The sequence below is a fragment of the Arachis ipaensis genome, chromosome B04 (genome assembly GCF_000816755.2).
Source record: "Arachis ipaensis cultivar K30076 chromosome B04, Araip1.1, whole genome shotgun sequence".
Classification (NCBI taxonomy): Eukaryota; Viridiplantae; Streptophyta; class Magnoliopsida; order Fabales; family Fabaceae; genus Arachis; species Arachis ipaensis.
The window spans coordinates 15283727-15296541 of record NC_029788.2 but is presented as its reverse complement, the minus strand read 5'-3'; the positions used below and the strand labels follow the sequence as shown (position 1 = coordinate 15296541).

The 12815-nt window shown below is 34.7% G+C and overlaps 1 protein-coding gene across 3 annotated transcripts; it reads right to left on the bottom strand.

The window, feature by feature from the left end:
• On the bottom strand, positions 7243-10401 carry LOC110270944 (probable protein ABIL1). 3 transcript variants are annotated; one of them, XM_021120868.1, is made up of 5 exons: positions 10120-10401; positions 8926-9039; positions 8018-8171; positions 7754-7822; positions 7243-7572 (listed from the first exon to the last, which is right to left on the bottom strand). In XM_021120868.1, exons 2-5 carry the CDS (start codon positions 8955-8957, stop codon positions 7516-7518), a joined length of 312 nt encoding a protein of 103 aa, XP_020976527.1. In that variant the 5' UTR covers positions 8958-9039; positions 10120-10401; the 3' UTR covers positions 7243-7515. The 3 variants fall into 3 exon arrangements, with proteins under 3 accessions (XP_020976527.1, XP_020976526.1, XP_020976528.1); XM_021120867.1 differs by lacking the exon at positions 10120-10401 and adding an exon at positions 9531-9888 and having other exon boundaries at positions 8926-9421; XM_021120869.1 differs by lacking the exon at positions 10120-10401 and adding an exon at positions 9531-9888 and having other exon boundaries at positions 7764-7822; positions 8926-9421.

Genomic DNA, 12815 nt, shown 5'->3' with positions numbered 1-12815 from the left:
TGAATTGGGCCATTAATAAATGAAAATGGATAGATGTGAGCTCAAATTTCATTCATTTATGAATATAAAATGAATATGTTTGTTAGTATTCTAAATTTCTATGTATGAAAATGAATGTTTTCTCTTCTCCAATAACTATCTTTGCTTTTTTTTTTCTTCAAAAAAAAAACAAAAACAAATCTCAATCTTAGTTAGCCCAGTTCATAAATAAAAATGGATAAATGGACACAACTCTTGTATTTTAATTTAGCCTAAAGAGTCAAGCCTTGGCCCAATATTAATTTCTTTTGGAAATCCAATTAACCTTTTTCTCAACAGTCCAACTACTGGTTTCTTTCTTCTGACAAAAAAAAAAAAAACTGGATTCTTTCTTATAAAACTTATTTAATAATTCACAGCAATACAACCCCCCCCCAAAGGTAGCAAATAAAAGAAAAAAACTGGATTAACTAGTTCGGGATGGTTTAATGATATTTTTATTTTTTTTTGTTGTCTGTGTGGTTTAGTGATATATTTTTTTGGAGACTAAACTAACGATCAAACAGAAAAGAAAAAACAAAGTTTAAGAGACTGTTAATACATAGGATAGTTTTGCTGAATATTACACTCAAATTTCTTCTAAGACAATGAAAGTTTCATTTGTTGAGAATTAGAACCTTATCACTGTCTTTGCCATGATGTCCGCTACTGTATTTGCATTTCTCAAAATCAAATGGAGATCAACTCGCCATTTCTAAGTCATAATATCTTTGATTTTAAGCACCAGAGGATCTACAAAAACAGAATTATCTTCGGGATTATTAACAACAGTAAAAGCCTTCACACAATCTATTTCACAAATAACATCTCTTTATGCCAAGTCCCAATCTAGAAGATATCCTCTCCAAATAACAAACAACTCTCCTTGTAGAATAATATTACTCTCAATTGTTCCTAAATAACCTCTTTGTCAACTCCTATTCCAGTCTCTGCTAACACAGGCAAAACCAACCCGATTACCATTACCCGAATAACTAGCATCACAATTAATCTTAAAGGTACCCATCGAAGAAGAAATCTAAGAGTCACTAATTGTAGAAGAGATAGATACTCATTGCAGATTAAACACATTCCTAAGCTCCTTTTCCAAGGCTAAAGCTATACGAGCCACTTTATATGGAGACCAAAGCTCATGAGGATTAAAAATCTCATTATTTCTTGTTCGCCAAATTCATCAAAGTCCCAAATAGATTATGAAAGGATGCTCTTTGCTATGGAGTAAGAACCAGTTCTTCAAATCCAGAGGGTGACAGGAAATCTCCAAATGCTGCCAAACTAGTTGGGCTTTTGGGCAATCCCGAATACAATGAGACACCGATTCCTGGCAAGACAAGTATCTAGGGCAACTATCCGAGGGTGACAAGCCTCTCTTGAAATGAAAGACAACAGTGGGAAGAGTCTCCCTAAGACAAAGTCAGGTAAAAAATTTAATTTTTTTCGGAACAAACTGACGCCAAAGACAAAGATAATTCTTCCACTTTTTCCAACGAAACAACTTCTTACAGAGCCGCAAGTAACCATTATGTGAGTCATAAACCTTTAACGCCGCCCCGGACCAAAACCAACCTTTTACTGAACCTGCTTGTACATCTGGGCTGTAAGAGAGAATGTTGTCTTACAAAACCTGGTTAAGAGGAGAATAGAGAATCTCAATGTGCCATTCTCCAGCCGACCAAAGATCCAAAATTCGGAGATCCGAATAAAAAATGTGTACATTGCAAAGCTGTCCCTCTTTTCTCCATTTAGAAAAGTAAAAGTTCTGGTTCAAATCCTTGATGCTCCAAGCAAAACTTTCTTTAAGATATCCTAAGTTCTAAAAAGACTCCTGCAAACATAAGATCCCTTGTCCCAAGACCGACTGAAACCGTCATCCAGAGAGGAGCGGTATTTTTCTGCCAGTAATTGAACCCAAAACTTGTGAGGATGATGAAAGAATTGCCAAACAAGCTTTCCACGAAGAGCAACATTAGTACAAAACAGATCTCTAATCTCTAAATTCTCAAACTTCTTTGGAGTGACCAACACTTTTCAACTAACAAGATTCAACCCTCTACCATTAGCTTGACCTTTCCATAGAAAATTCATCGTCATAAATTCTAACATAGTTGTTATCCTTTTGGAAAAAAGAGAGACTTGCATGCGGTAAGTAGGAATAGCTGCCACTACCAAATTGATCAAACAAAGCCTTTCTATCCTATTATGTAATATCTCTTTCCAACCGACCAGCCTCCCCGAACCTTATCCAGAACCTTATTGAAAGATGCTCGGGCCACCCTAGAGTGACTAAGAGTAATCCCGAGATATTTGCCCAAGTTATGGACAAATCTGATAGAGGACACCCTAGTGAAGATCTCTTTCTTTTGGATGGAAACATTCTGGGAGCACAACATTTTAGACTTTTCTACATTAATCTTCATCCCATAAGCTTTGTAGTAAATCTCCAATGCATCACATTTTGAACTTGCCATTTCTCCGCTTTATAGAAAAGAAGCAAATCATATGCGAACATTAAATGAGATATTCTTAGGCCCCCTTTAGAAATAGCAACTAGCTTCCACAATCCCATATTGACTTGATGAGTAATCAAGCAGGACAATCTCTCCATACACAATACAAAAGGATATGGCGACATAAGGTCTCCTTGCCTAAGTCCGCGATTAGGAGTAAAGCTATTCAATGAGAGCCAGGGTGCCCTTCTTAGACTTAGTCTTCTTCATGAAGTGGAGAACCTCTTGTGCAATAATGATGTTATTAGGTGCTTCCTTTCCTGGAATAAACCCTCCTTAAGGGGATTAACAATATCCTTGAGATGAGAATGTAGTCTATTTATCAGAACCTTCGTAATAACCTTATAAACTACAATGCAGAGATTAATTCATCTAAAATCCTTCATTGATACCGGTGATTACACCTTTGGAATAAGGACTAGCACAGTCTCCATCATCCTTGGATCAATAGCACTCCCAGAGAAAGCTTCTCTAACCATATTTCGAACATCAGAACCAATAATTTAACAATATTCCTTGAAGAAGAAAGCTTGAAATCTAACCGGTTCTAGAGCCTTAAAAGAATTCATGCTAAAAATAAATGTCTTAACTTTCTCAATAGTAGCTGGTGCTATAAGGCTACAACAAGTTTCCTCATTCAAAGAAGGAAGTGGCACTTCACCAAAGCATCCCAAATTAGCATCCTCTGACTGGCAAAATAAGCTTTTGTAAAAGGACTCAGCTTTCCGGTTAAGAACCTCTTGGTCTATCTCCTATACACCATCATTGAGAAAAATACCATGAATTTTATTATGCTTCTACCGCACAAGAGTCTGAACATGAAAGAAGTTGCTGTTTTTATCCCTGAATTTCACCCACTGCTCTCTAGATTTTTGATACCATAGAAGTTCTTCTTGCACAATAGTGCTATTATAATCCTCAATCAATTGTTGCTCTTTTTGACGCATGGAGTAGTCTTCCATCACTTCTAGACACTTTTGAAAATAATTAATCTGACACTCCAGTTCGCATTTCCGAACGAAGATGTTACCGAACATTATAGAATTGAATTCTAGAGAGTTCTTCTATACTTCTGAAAGCTTGCCTTGGACCCCTCAATAGCTAGACCACCATGAATGTTTCATAATATCTCTATATCCAGGGTGAGTAGCCCAAGCCGCCATAAAACAGAAAGGTCTCTTCCGTTTTGGCTGAAGACGACCTTTATAGCGCACTAAGATAGGACAGTGATCAGACTGTAGTCTATTCAAAATTTCTGCATAATTCTCTAAAAAAAGAGATAACCATCCATTATTGATACAAACCCGGTCAAACTTTTTCGCCACCTCAATATAGTTTTTCATCCTCCTGTATCAAGAGAAAGTTTCCCGGTAGTCTTCAGGTCAAACAGAGCATTATCCCCTAAAGAATTAGCTAATAGATTTGCGCGTTAAATCGAAAAATGACAACTCTTAGCTTCATGAGAGAAAAAAACTTTAGTAAAATCATCGAGGACAATCCAGGGCCCTGAAAAGCCGATGATTGAGTTACAAGATAATCCTAAAGAAGAGCTCTTATATTATATTGAGGACTACCATAAATACCACTACATCTCCAAACCGCATTTTCAAGCTGAACCTCGACTGTAACACATTGATCAAAAGCATGAACCCATTTGCAGGAATCACTTTGCATTGTAAAAAGGAACCAGATACCACTCTTATGCCTAGTTGCCTCCACTATACCAACAGAATAGTACCCAAGCCTTTTCCGGAACAGTTTCAAGTATTGAAAGGTAGAATGAGTTTCAACCACAATAAAAAAAATAAGTCTAAATTTTTTAACAAGCTCTTTGCAATTCACCCGAACAAACTTATTAGAAACACCCCTAATATTCGAAACTATGATATTTAAACTATCTGTTAAAAATAATGACATGATAATATAAGAACATGTGATTCTAAATTGCATCACCAACCTCAATAAAAGACTTGCCATGCAGTTCAGATAGGTTCGGTCCCCCATGCGTAGCTTCCATCGTTTTCCCAGTTGAAACGCCCTCCTTTCTGACAACATTCACAGAGACCTTCAATGTCGTAACTCCTATCCCCGATGGTATATCGACTACGAGTTCCTTCGCAGAAGCATCTCCCATCGTACCTCCACTCCTTTCAACCCGAAAATTTTGCAAGGAGGATGGTCGCGGTCATTTCCTGACGAAGGAGCTGCGTCTCAAGGGACGGATCTACAAATAAAGAGGGGCATTTGCCCCACAAAGTTTTTTTAAAGAAACTAATACTACTTGTTATATTATGTTTGTCCCAAAATAAAATATAAATAATTTTTTGTATTTTATGTTAAAAAAATATTTTGTTAAACTTAACACATAATAATAATTATATTGTTAAATTTGATTTAGTATAAAAAATAAATAAATAAACTCAAAAAATAGTGATAATTAACTTTATTATATTAGTTAATCAATTGATAATTAAATTGAAACTAAGTTTTTTAATTAAATACAACTTGAATTATTAGTAATTTTTTAAAAGTTACTTAAGATAAAAAAATTTATTTATACTAGTACTTATCAACATGTATAGATAGTTTTAATTTAAAATTTTAAATATATCTAAACCAATTTAGATTAGTCAAGTGATCAGCTTAGTCATCCGCTTAAGTAAGTATTGGGGTTCGAATTCTATCTCGTATGTGTAGAAACTCATTGCTGGCCAATTGCAGACTATTAAATGGAACTCAAATTCACGACAGATTAGTCCTTAACTTGTTGGGTATCATGGGAAGCCAAAAAAAAATATCTATACCTAAATTTTATTATATTTTTGTCCCATTGCTAAATTTTTATGGGTCAGTCACTGTGCGTGTCGCTGGTGCTTGTAGAGAAGATGACGTCACACGATCATGGATTCCTCGCTTCCTGACCCTAACTCTTGATACCCTGGGTCCGCATGTTTGAGAGGCTTGCAGTTTGGACTTTGATTGCCTACCCGAACTGGTGTTGTGCTGCACCTTTCCTTGGGCCTTTGGTGAAGGCTTATGGCCCAATTTGAATTTCTATTTTCTTAGCACTTGATGCCAACCCACATCCTCTTCTTTACATGCCTCACTTTTATTAACATTGGTCCCATGCAAAGGAACAACTGTAGTATCCTCATGCAATACGCATCATTGTCTGCTCTTGATAGCACCAGATTGGAAGTTCCAATACCCTAATCCATACTAATTTTGATCTGAAAAGATTGTTCACAGGGTTGAAAATCTACATACTACTGTTTTACCGCAATATAATGTCCTTCAATCAACCAACGGCCATCAAGCATGACCTTCTCATGATCTTTAGCGGCATTGAATTTCACGAGGAAGTACATGAACCCCACTTCTAGCAGATCGAAACCACCTTTGATGCGCCAGACTATCCGTAACTTATGAGAAAGAGATGTGTAACTATACTTCTTGTCTAATACCTTGATCACTAAAGCTTCTTTGTAAGGTTCAGCCAAACAGATCTTCACCTCTTTCATAAAACTGGCACACGGTGGCTGGAAATTACCCTGCTTTCTTGTCACCTTTATAACCCCATCCCCCAATAACGATCCCACGAGTACAAAAGCCTTAGTCTTCTATGCACCAATGACTTTATCTCTAAAAGAGACATTTAAAGCTGCCTGAAAATCCTCCTGAAAAAAATCCTCCTTGACACCGGATGCACACCCACTCTCAATCTCCCCTTATCTCTTCTGACGGCATGATCGTTAATCTCCCCGTGTTTCACCCTCAACCCCTCGCTCCCGCTCTCACCTTTGCTCATGACTGTATTAATTGTTATGTGTGTGGTTTAGTGATATGTTCACTATTAGTGGGGGTTCGTAATTTTTTCATTAGTATATCATAGTTATTACTCTTACGGCAAAAAGAAGCTCCATCAATGAAAACATATTTGTAAAGGGATGCCATGATAACATTTTTTCTAAAAATTTAAATTGATAGAAGAAAGTAACATGAATGGTTATATTTTTAACACACCTCCTCAATCAAGAGTCTCTTTTGAATTTATTTGATTATTTGCATAGACCTTTTTTTCCTTTTATTATTAGTCTTATGCTATTTTTTTTTCTTTTGGGGTTAACTAATAATAAAATTCTAGATATTTTAGATATAGAATTTTGATATCATGTTACTACTTCTAATTTAAATTAATTAGTGATGTGTTAGAAAGTTGCTTAAGCTCATTCTCTTCTATATAAGGATTGAGTTGAGTGTAATTAAATATACAATTCATACTGCAAAAAATTACTAGAATAGTGACCAATTTAGCAACCGATTCTGGTGGTCGCTAAAATCTTGGTTGCTAATTAGAAAATAGCAATCAAATTCAGTCGCTAACCGTTAGCGACCGATTTTCACCAATGCTACTAAACTAGTACCGAACGATATTAGTCGCTAACAAAATCGGTCGCCATTTTTTTGTCACTAAATTGGTTGCTGAAAAAATCGGTTGCTAAATAGCGACTAACTTTTCGATCGCTAAATTGGTCGCTAATGTCTGATTTGAAAATCTATAATTGATCACTAAATTGGTCACTATTGCCGATTTTCTAATTATAAATTTTTACTAGTTTCACATATACCACTGTTAAAACTTGTTTTTCACTAGTTAAATAAACAAAAAATTTGTATTATTATATTTTTTGGACTATCGTACAAATCGTGAAAGAGAAGTACAATAATTAATAATATTTTTAAATGAAAATAATATTAAAATATACTACATTTTTTCTCTATGCTTACATATAGATATAAAAAACTCTTGAATCGGTCTTATATAGATGTAAAACATACCTGCAGGTTGACATGCCATCATCCCCAATTTATTATTTGTAGTATGGCCAGTAAGTTGTACCAAAATATCAATTTGATCTTCTCTAATCATTTCAGCAACCTTCTTTTCATCAGTCTCATATATATCTTTTCAGATCCCACCATTCTTTAAGACTTTCTTTCTAAACCAAATGGTTTTAGCATCAACCTGCAACAACGCAACAAAATCAGTTATCTGCCAAAAATAGAAAAAATTATGACAATAGAAAACTATGCACCTAAAGTTATCAAAAATGATGAAATGTAAGTCAAGACAACAAATATGTAGAAATGTATGTTAGGACAGATGAAACCAATGTATTTTTCATAGAATCATTTATAAACAATACCTTGACATACCTCTCCAAAACTTCTACATATGAACCTTTTGTATCAGGTTGTTGATTCAGCTTTATAAGCTGTATTTCAACCATCACAAATTTTAAAATGTGAATAACTTAATATCCAATATTTATGAAGAAAGAAGTAAAACTAACAGCACAAATATGAAATCATTCACTTCAAAATCCATGAAAGAGGCATGACACCAGGTATGTTACTTAATTGATCTTAGGTCTAATTGAACATAATTTTGTAGAAGAGCTTGTAGTTACCTGAGTTACAGTAGAGACCCTCAAATCCATAGTTGATACATCCAATGTTTGTTGATCTAGAAGATCGGTTAATTTGTATGCGACAGTTCCCAGATGATCAACAACATTCATCACAAGAGCTCTTACAGCATAATTTTTCAAGTTGTCATGTATCCTAATGCATGAATAACACACAAATGATGAAAGTTCCCTTCAACATTTGAACACACAAAGGAGAATGGACACAACATGTTGTTGCTACTCATTTACATGAGCTGGCAAGACTTAAAAAAATCATGTATATACGTTTGTTAATGTTTTCATTTCATTTAATTTACATAATGCAAATTACTCATGTTATTTAATGGTTTTACTATCTCCAAAAGTCAAAGCTTATTGCTGGCATTTCATCCCTAACATACAGTACTAGCATTTATCAAAATGACCTAGCAGAATAGAACTAAAAAGTTCGTTCATATATTATTTACATCTCCTGTAAAAACCAGTTAAGAAAAACTCAACCACTAACTTTTTTGTCTGGAAAAGCTTCAATCCTTTACATAGCAAAGCAGTTGAAAAAATGAAGTTAAGAATGCCTTCAGATTAGGTTAAAACAGGGAAAAAGAACTCATCAACAAAACAAATATCCTTATATTTATTTCCGTTCACTATTGAGATAAGATTTTTCACAGTATTTTGCAGTAGAATAAAGTTGAGACCTCAGGTTCTTAAGCTCCTAAAAGGAATTTGCCCTTCACTTTGCCTATATGGAAAAATAGGAAAATTAGAGAGCATGTGCCTCCCACCCAAAGTAACCAAATGAGAAAATAAACTAAGCCAAATAATGGTGATATCATGGCTACCAGATGAACTTATTGCATAGGATTCTAAAACTAAACACAATTTAAAACAAGTATCCATTTTATTACCACACTTGCGAATCTCCGTAACTTGGACCCATATACACAAATGCATTATCAAGATATGATATGGTAGATGCAATAGAAGTCTCCCCAAGAGGCTCGATTTTCAGTTCTGTAACCCTACAAAACAAATATACACATAAACACAAACTTAGCGTTTGAGAACTTTCATCAAACAGCACATACTACAAAAAAATCGAGGTTTAAAAAAATGATTAATTCACCAAAATAAATATACACATAAACAGCACGTGAATCATTTCATGAATTGTTAAATCGCAGCTAGATTTCAACAATTTTTGAGAGGATATGGATTAAAAGAAGGAATGAACTCAGAAGACAACGGTGTTGCGAGCTGAGAGGACGACGGCACAAATAGAGAGGTGCATGCGGTTCTTCCGGTAGTATGTTAGGGTTAGTGAGGGAGAGAAGTGTGAGGTCCTATTTGAGATGGTGTGATCTCTAGAGACGAAGATCGAAAGAAGAAGTTGCTCACCTTTTGCTAGAGATGAAAGAGAAGAAATGAAGAAATCAGAAGCAGAAGAGTGATCGAGTAAGAAATTAAAAGTTTCAAAAACCCTAAGATATGCCAACGAAGGGTTCACATTTACCAAAAAGCGGCAACGGCAAATGAAGAGAGGCGAGCAATAAGTGGCGACAACGAGCGAAGAGTAGCAAGCGAAAAGCGACAAGCGAGCAGCGATGGCAAGTGATGAGATTGAAGACGAGAGGGAGGGAGAGCGTGGTTGTGGCACCGAGATATCAGAAGGCGAAAGCAACAGTGACGAGACCGCAGAAGACAACAGCGACGAGACCTTAGGAGACAGCCCTGCGATGAAGAAAATGACAATGGCGCTAATGAAGACGACAATGGTAACTCAATAACTATTTTGAGAAGATGAGAATGACATGGGTGAGTTAGGGTTAGTGAGGGTAACTTAGAAAATATCTTATTTTATTTAAATTAGTAGACGATTTAGTGACTGATTAGTTTATCGATTGCTATCTTAAAAATTAGTAACTAATTTAGCGATCATATCTTTAGTGACCGAATTAGTGACCAATCAATTTTCACCCTACTTTCTTAGTTGCCAGAGATGAAAGAGAAGAACTGAAGAAATTGGAAGCAGAAAAGTGATCGAGTAAGAAATTGAAAGTTTCAAAAAACCTAAGATATGTCAGTGAAGGGTTCACGTTTACCAGAAAGCGGCGACGGCAAGCAAAGAGGGGCGAGTGACGAGCAGCGACAACGAGCGAAGAGCGGCGAACGAGGAGTGATGAACGACAAACAAGCAACAATGGCAAGAGACGAGATTGAAGATGAGAGGGAGGGAGAGTGTGGTTGTGGCTCCAAGACATCAAAAGACGAATGCGACGGTGCCGAGCCTGTAGAAAACGACGACGACGAGACCTCAGAAGACGGCGCTACGATGAAGAAGACGACAATGGCGCTAATGAAGATGACAATGGTAACTTAGTAATTGTTTGGAGAATATGAGAATGGTGTTGGTGAGTTAGGGTTAGTGAGGGTAACTAAAAAAAATATCTTATTTTATTTAAATTAGTGATCGATTTTGTGATTGGTTAGTTTATAAAATTGGTTACTATCTTAAAATTTAGCAACCGATTTAGCGACTATATTCTTAGCGACCGAATTAGCAACCAATAAATTTTCAACCTATTTCTTCAACGGTTGCAAAATCAGTCACTAAATTAAAAAATAGCAACCGATTTTGTGACCAAGAGTTCCAAAGACATTCCTTCTTGTTTTGGCTGCTAATCCGGTCGCTAAATTAAAAAGTAGCTACCGATTTTAGCGACTAAATTTATTTTGGTGTTATAAAAATTTATCAGTCGCTAATTTGGTTGCTATTGGTGACCGATTCTGTTGGTCGCTAAAATCATCGCTATCTTAACAATTAGCAACCGATTTAGCGACCAGTGCCTTAGTGACCAAACAATTGTTCACCCTATTTCACTATCAATTGCAAAATCGGTCGCTAAAATAAAAATATAGCAACCGATTTAGTGACCAATAGTCCTAAAGACGTTACTTTTTGTTTTGATTGCTAGTTCGGTCGCTAAATTAAAAAATAGCGACCGATTTTAGCGACCAACTTTATTCTAGTTGTATTAAAAACTTATTGGTTGCTATTAGTGATCGATTTTGTTGGTCGCTAAAATTAGTCGCTGAATGTAATTGAGCGACCGATTTAGTGACCAACATTTTTTTGGTCCTAAAAATTCTATATCAATCCCTAAACCGGTTGCTATTAGCAACCAGTTTTTTCAGTCGCTATTCTGATAATTTCTTTCAGTGGATGAATACACATTTTTCAGTTGTTTCAATACATAATTTCTTTCTCTTATTTTTCTTTTCTTGCTTGTTAAGCCACTTCATAATTCTATTGCTCTGCTGCAACATTTTATCTTAATTCCATAAATCTGGAATTTTAGCAGGATTAATCAATTATTTCTTTTGGTATTTAGATATTCGGATTTCATCTTAAACAAAAAATTAGTTATTGTGTTCAACCAATTAATTAACTCAAACCTTTTTTTAAAACACTGGTTAAAGAAGAAAGATGAAAATAATAAAACTATCCTTTTGTCTAAGCTAATTCTTCTAATACACCTCCTCTGGTCATTTTGGTTCTTTCTATTTGCCTTTTTTCTTCTTCTTTGTCTCAAATATTTTCATTCCAATCTTTCTATCCATGACTGCTTCGGTGCTTCGTCTTCTCCACCAACTTTGCACTCGCTCAAATGTTATTACTATATGTAATGTTACGAACGATTTTGTAAACAATTATTTGTGTAAGAAAAATTTTTCAAATTGGACAATTATTTATTTAATTCACAGCCAGCACTAAATTAAGCAGATTGATGTTCAAGAATATAGCTTCTTGATGCAGATATCAAGAATAGGAATTGCAAGCAGAGTAAAGAGAGAAGTATCTGAATATGCATCAAAATTATCATGTATTTGTTAAGTGTAATGATACAATAGGGACAATTATTTCCTTTATATATACACTGAATAATGGTACACACTACACATAACTGCCTCTAAATTTTTTCCTAATCTATCATAACAAATATAACAGACTTAACTAACCATCTATTTCACAACTTCACCCTTTCTCCTTTCCTGAAAGCTTAGACACAATAATAATGCTACTATCTCCTCTATCCTTAATAAGAAGTAATAATAATGAGTATGAAACCGACTTGGGTTGGCCGAATGGTTAGTTTATTCATCCGTTTAAATAAGTGTCGGGAGTTTGAATCCTGTCGTATGCATGCAGCAACACGCTAGCCAACAAAAAATCTTTAAATGGAACTCAAATCCGTAACAAAATAATCCTTAATTTACCCGACTAAAAAATACCATAGAAAACAAAAAATAATGATGAGTAGCTATGAAAATTAATTGTGATGAGAAATTATTACTTTGGTATCTTGCATCATTAGTTTATGCTTTTGGATTTATTTTCCTTTTATGAGATTATTGTTTACATTCTTCTCATTTAATTTATAATAATTAGTTTTCTTTGTCTACGAGGAGATAGTGATATCTTTGGTAACCTTCCTAGGATAACATCTTTCAAACAATGATCGGATCCTGTAGCTTCAAATCATACAGCCATGAACAAGTAAAGAAAATTTTAAATCACATGGATCCTACATCTTATTATAATGATGATAAAAAAAATTAAATTAAAAGTTAAACAACTTACTAATAGTAAATTAGTGATTTGTAACAATAGATTTAATTTTTGTGCTATAGATAAAAGAGTATTAATAAGGATTTAATTAAATTTATAGTAAGTTAAAAAGAAAACAATAAATAAAAATAATATAATAAAATTAAATTTATCTATTTATAAAAAAAT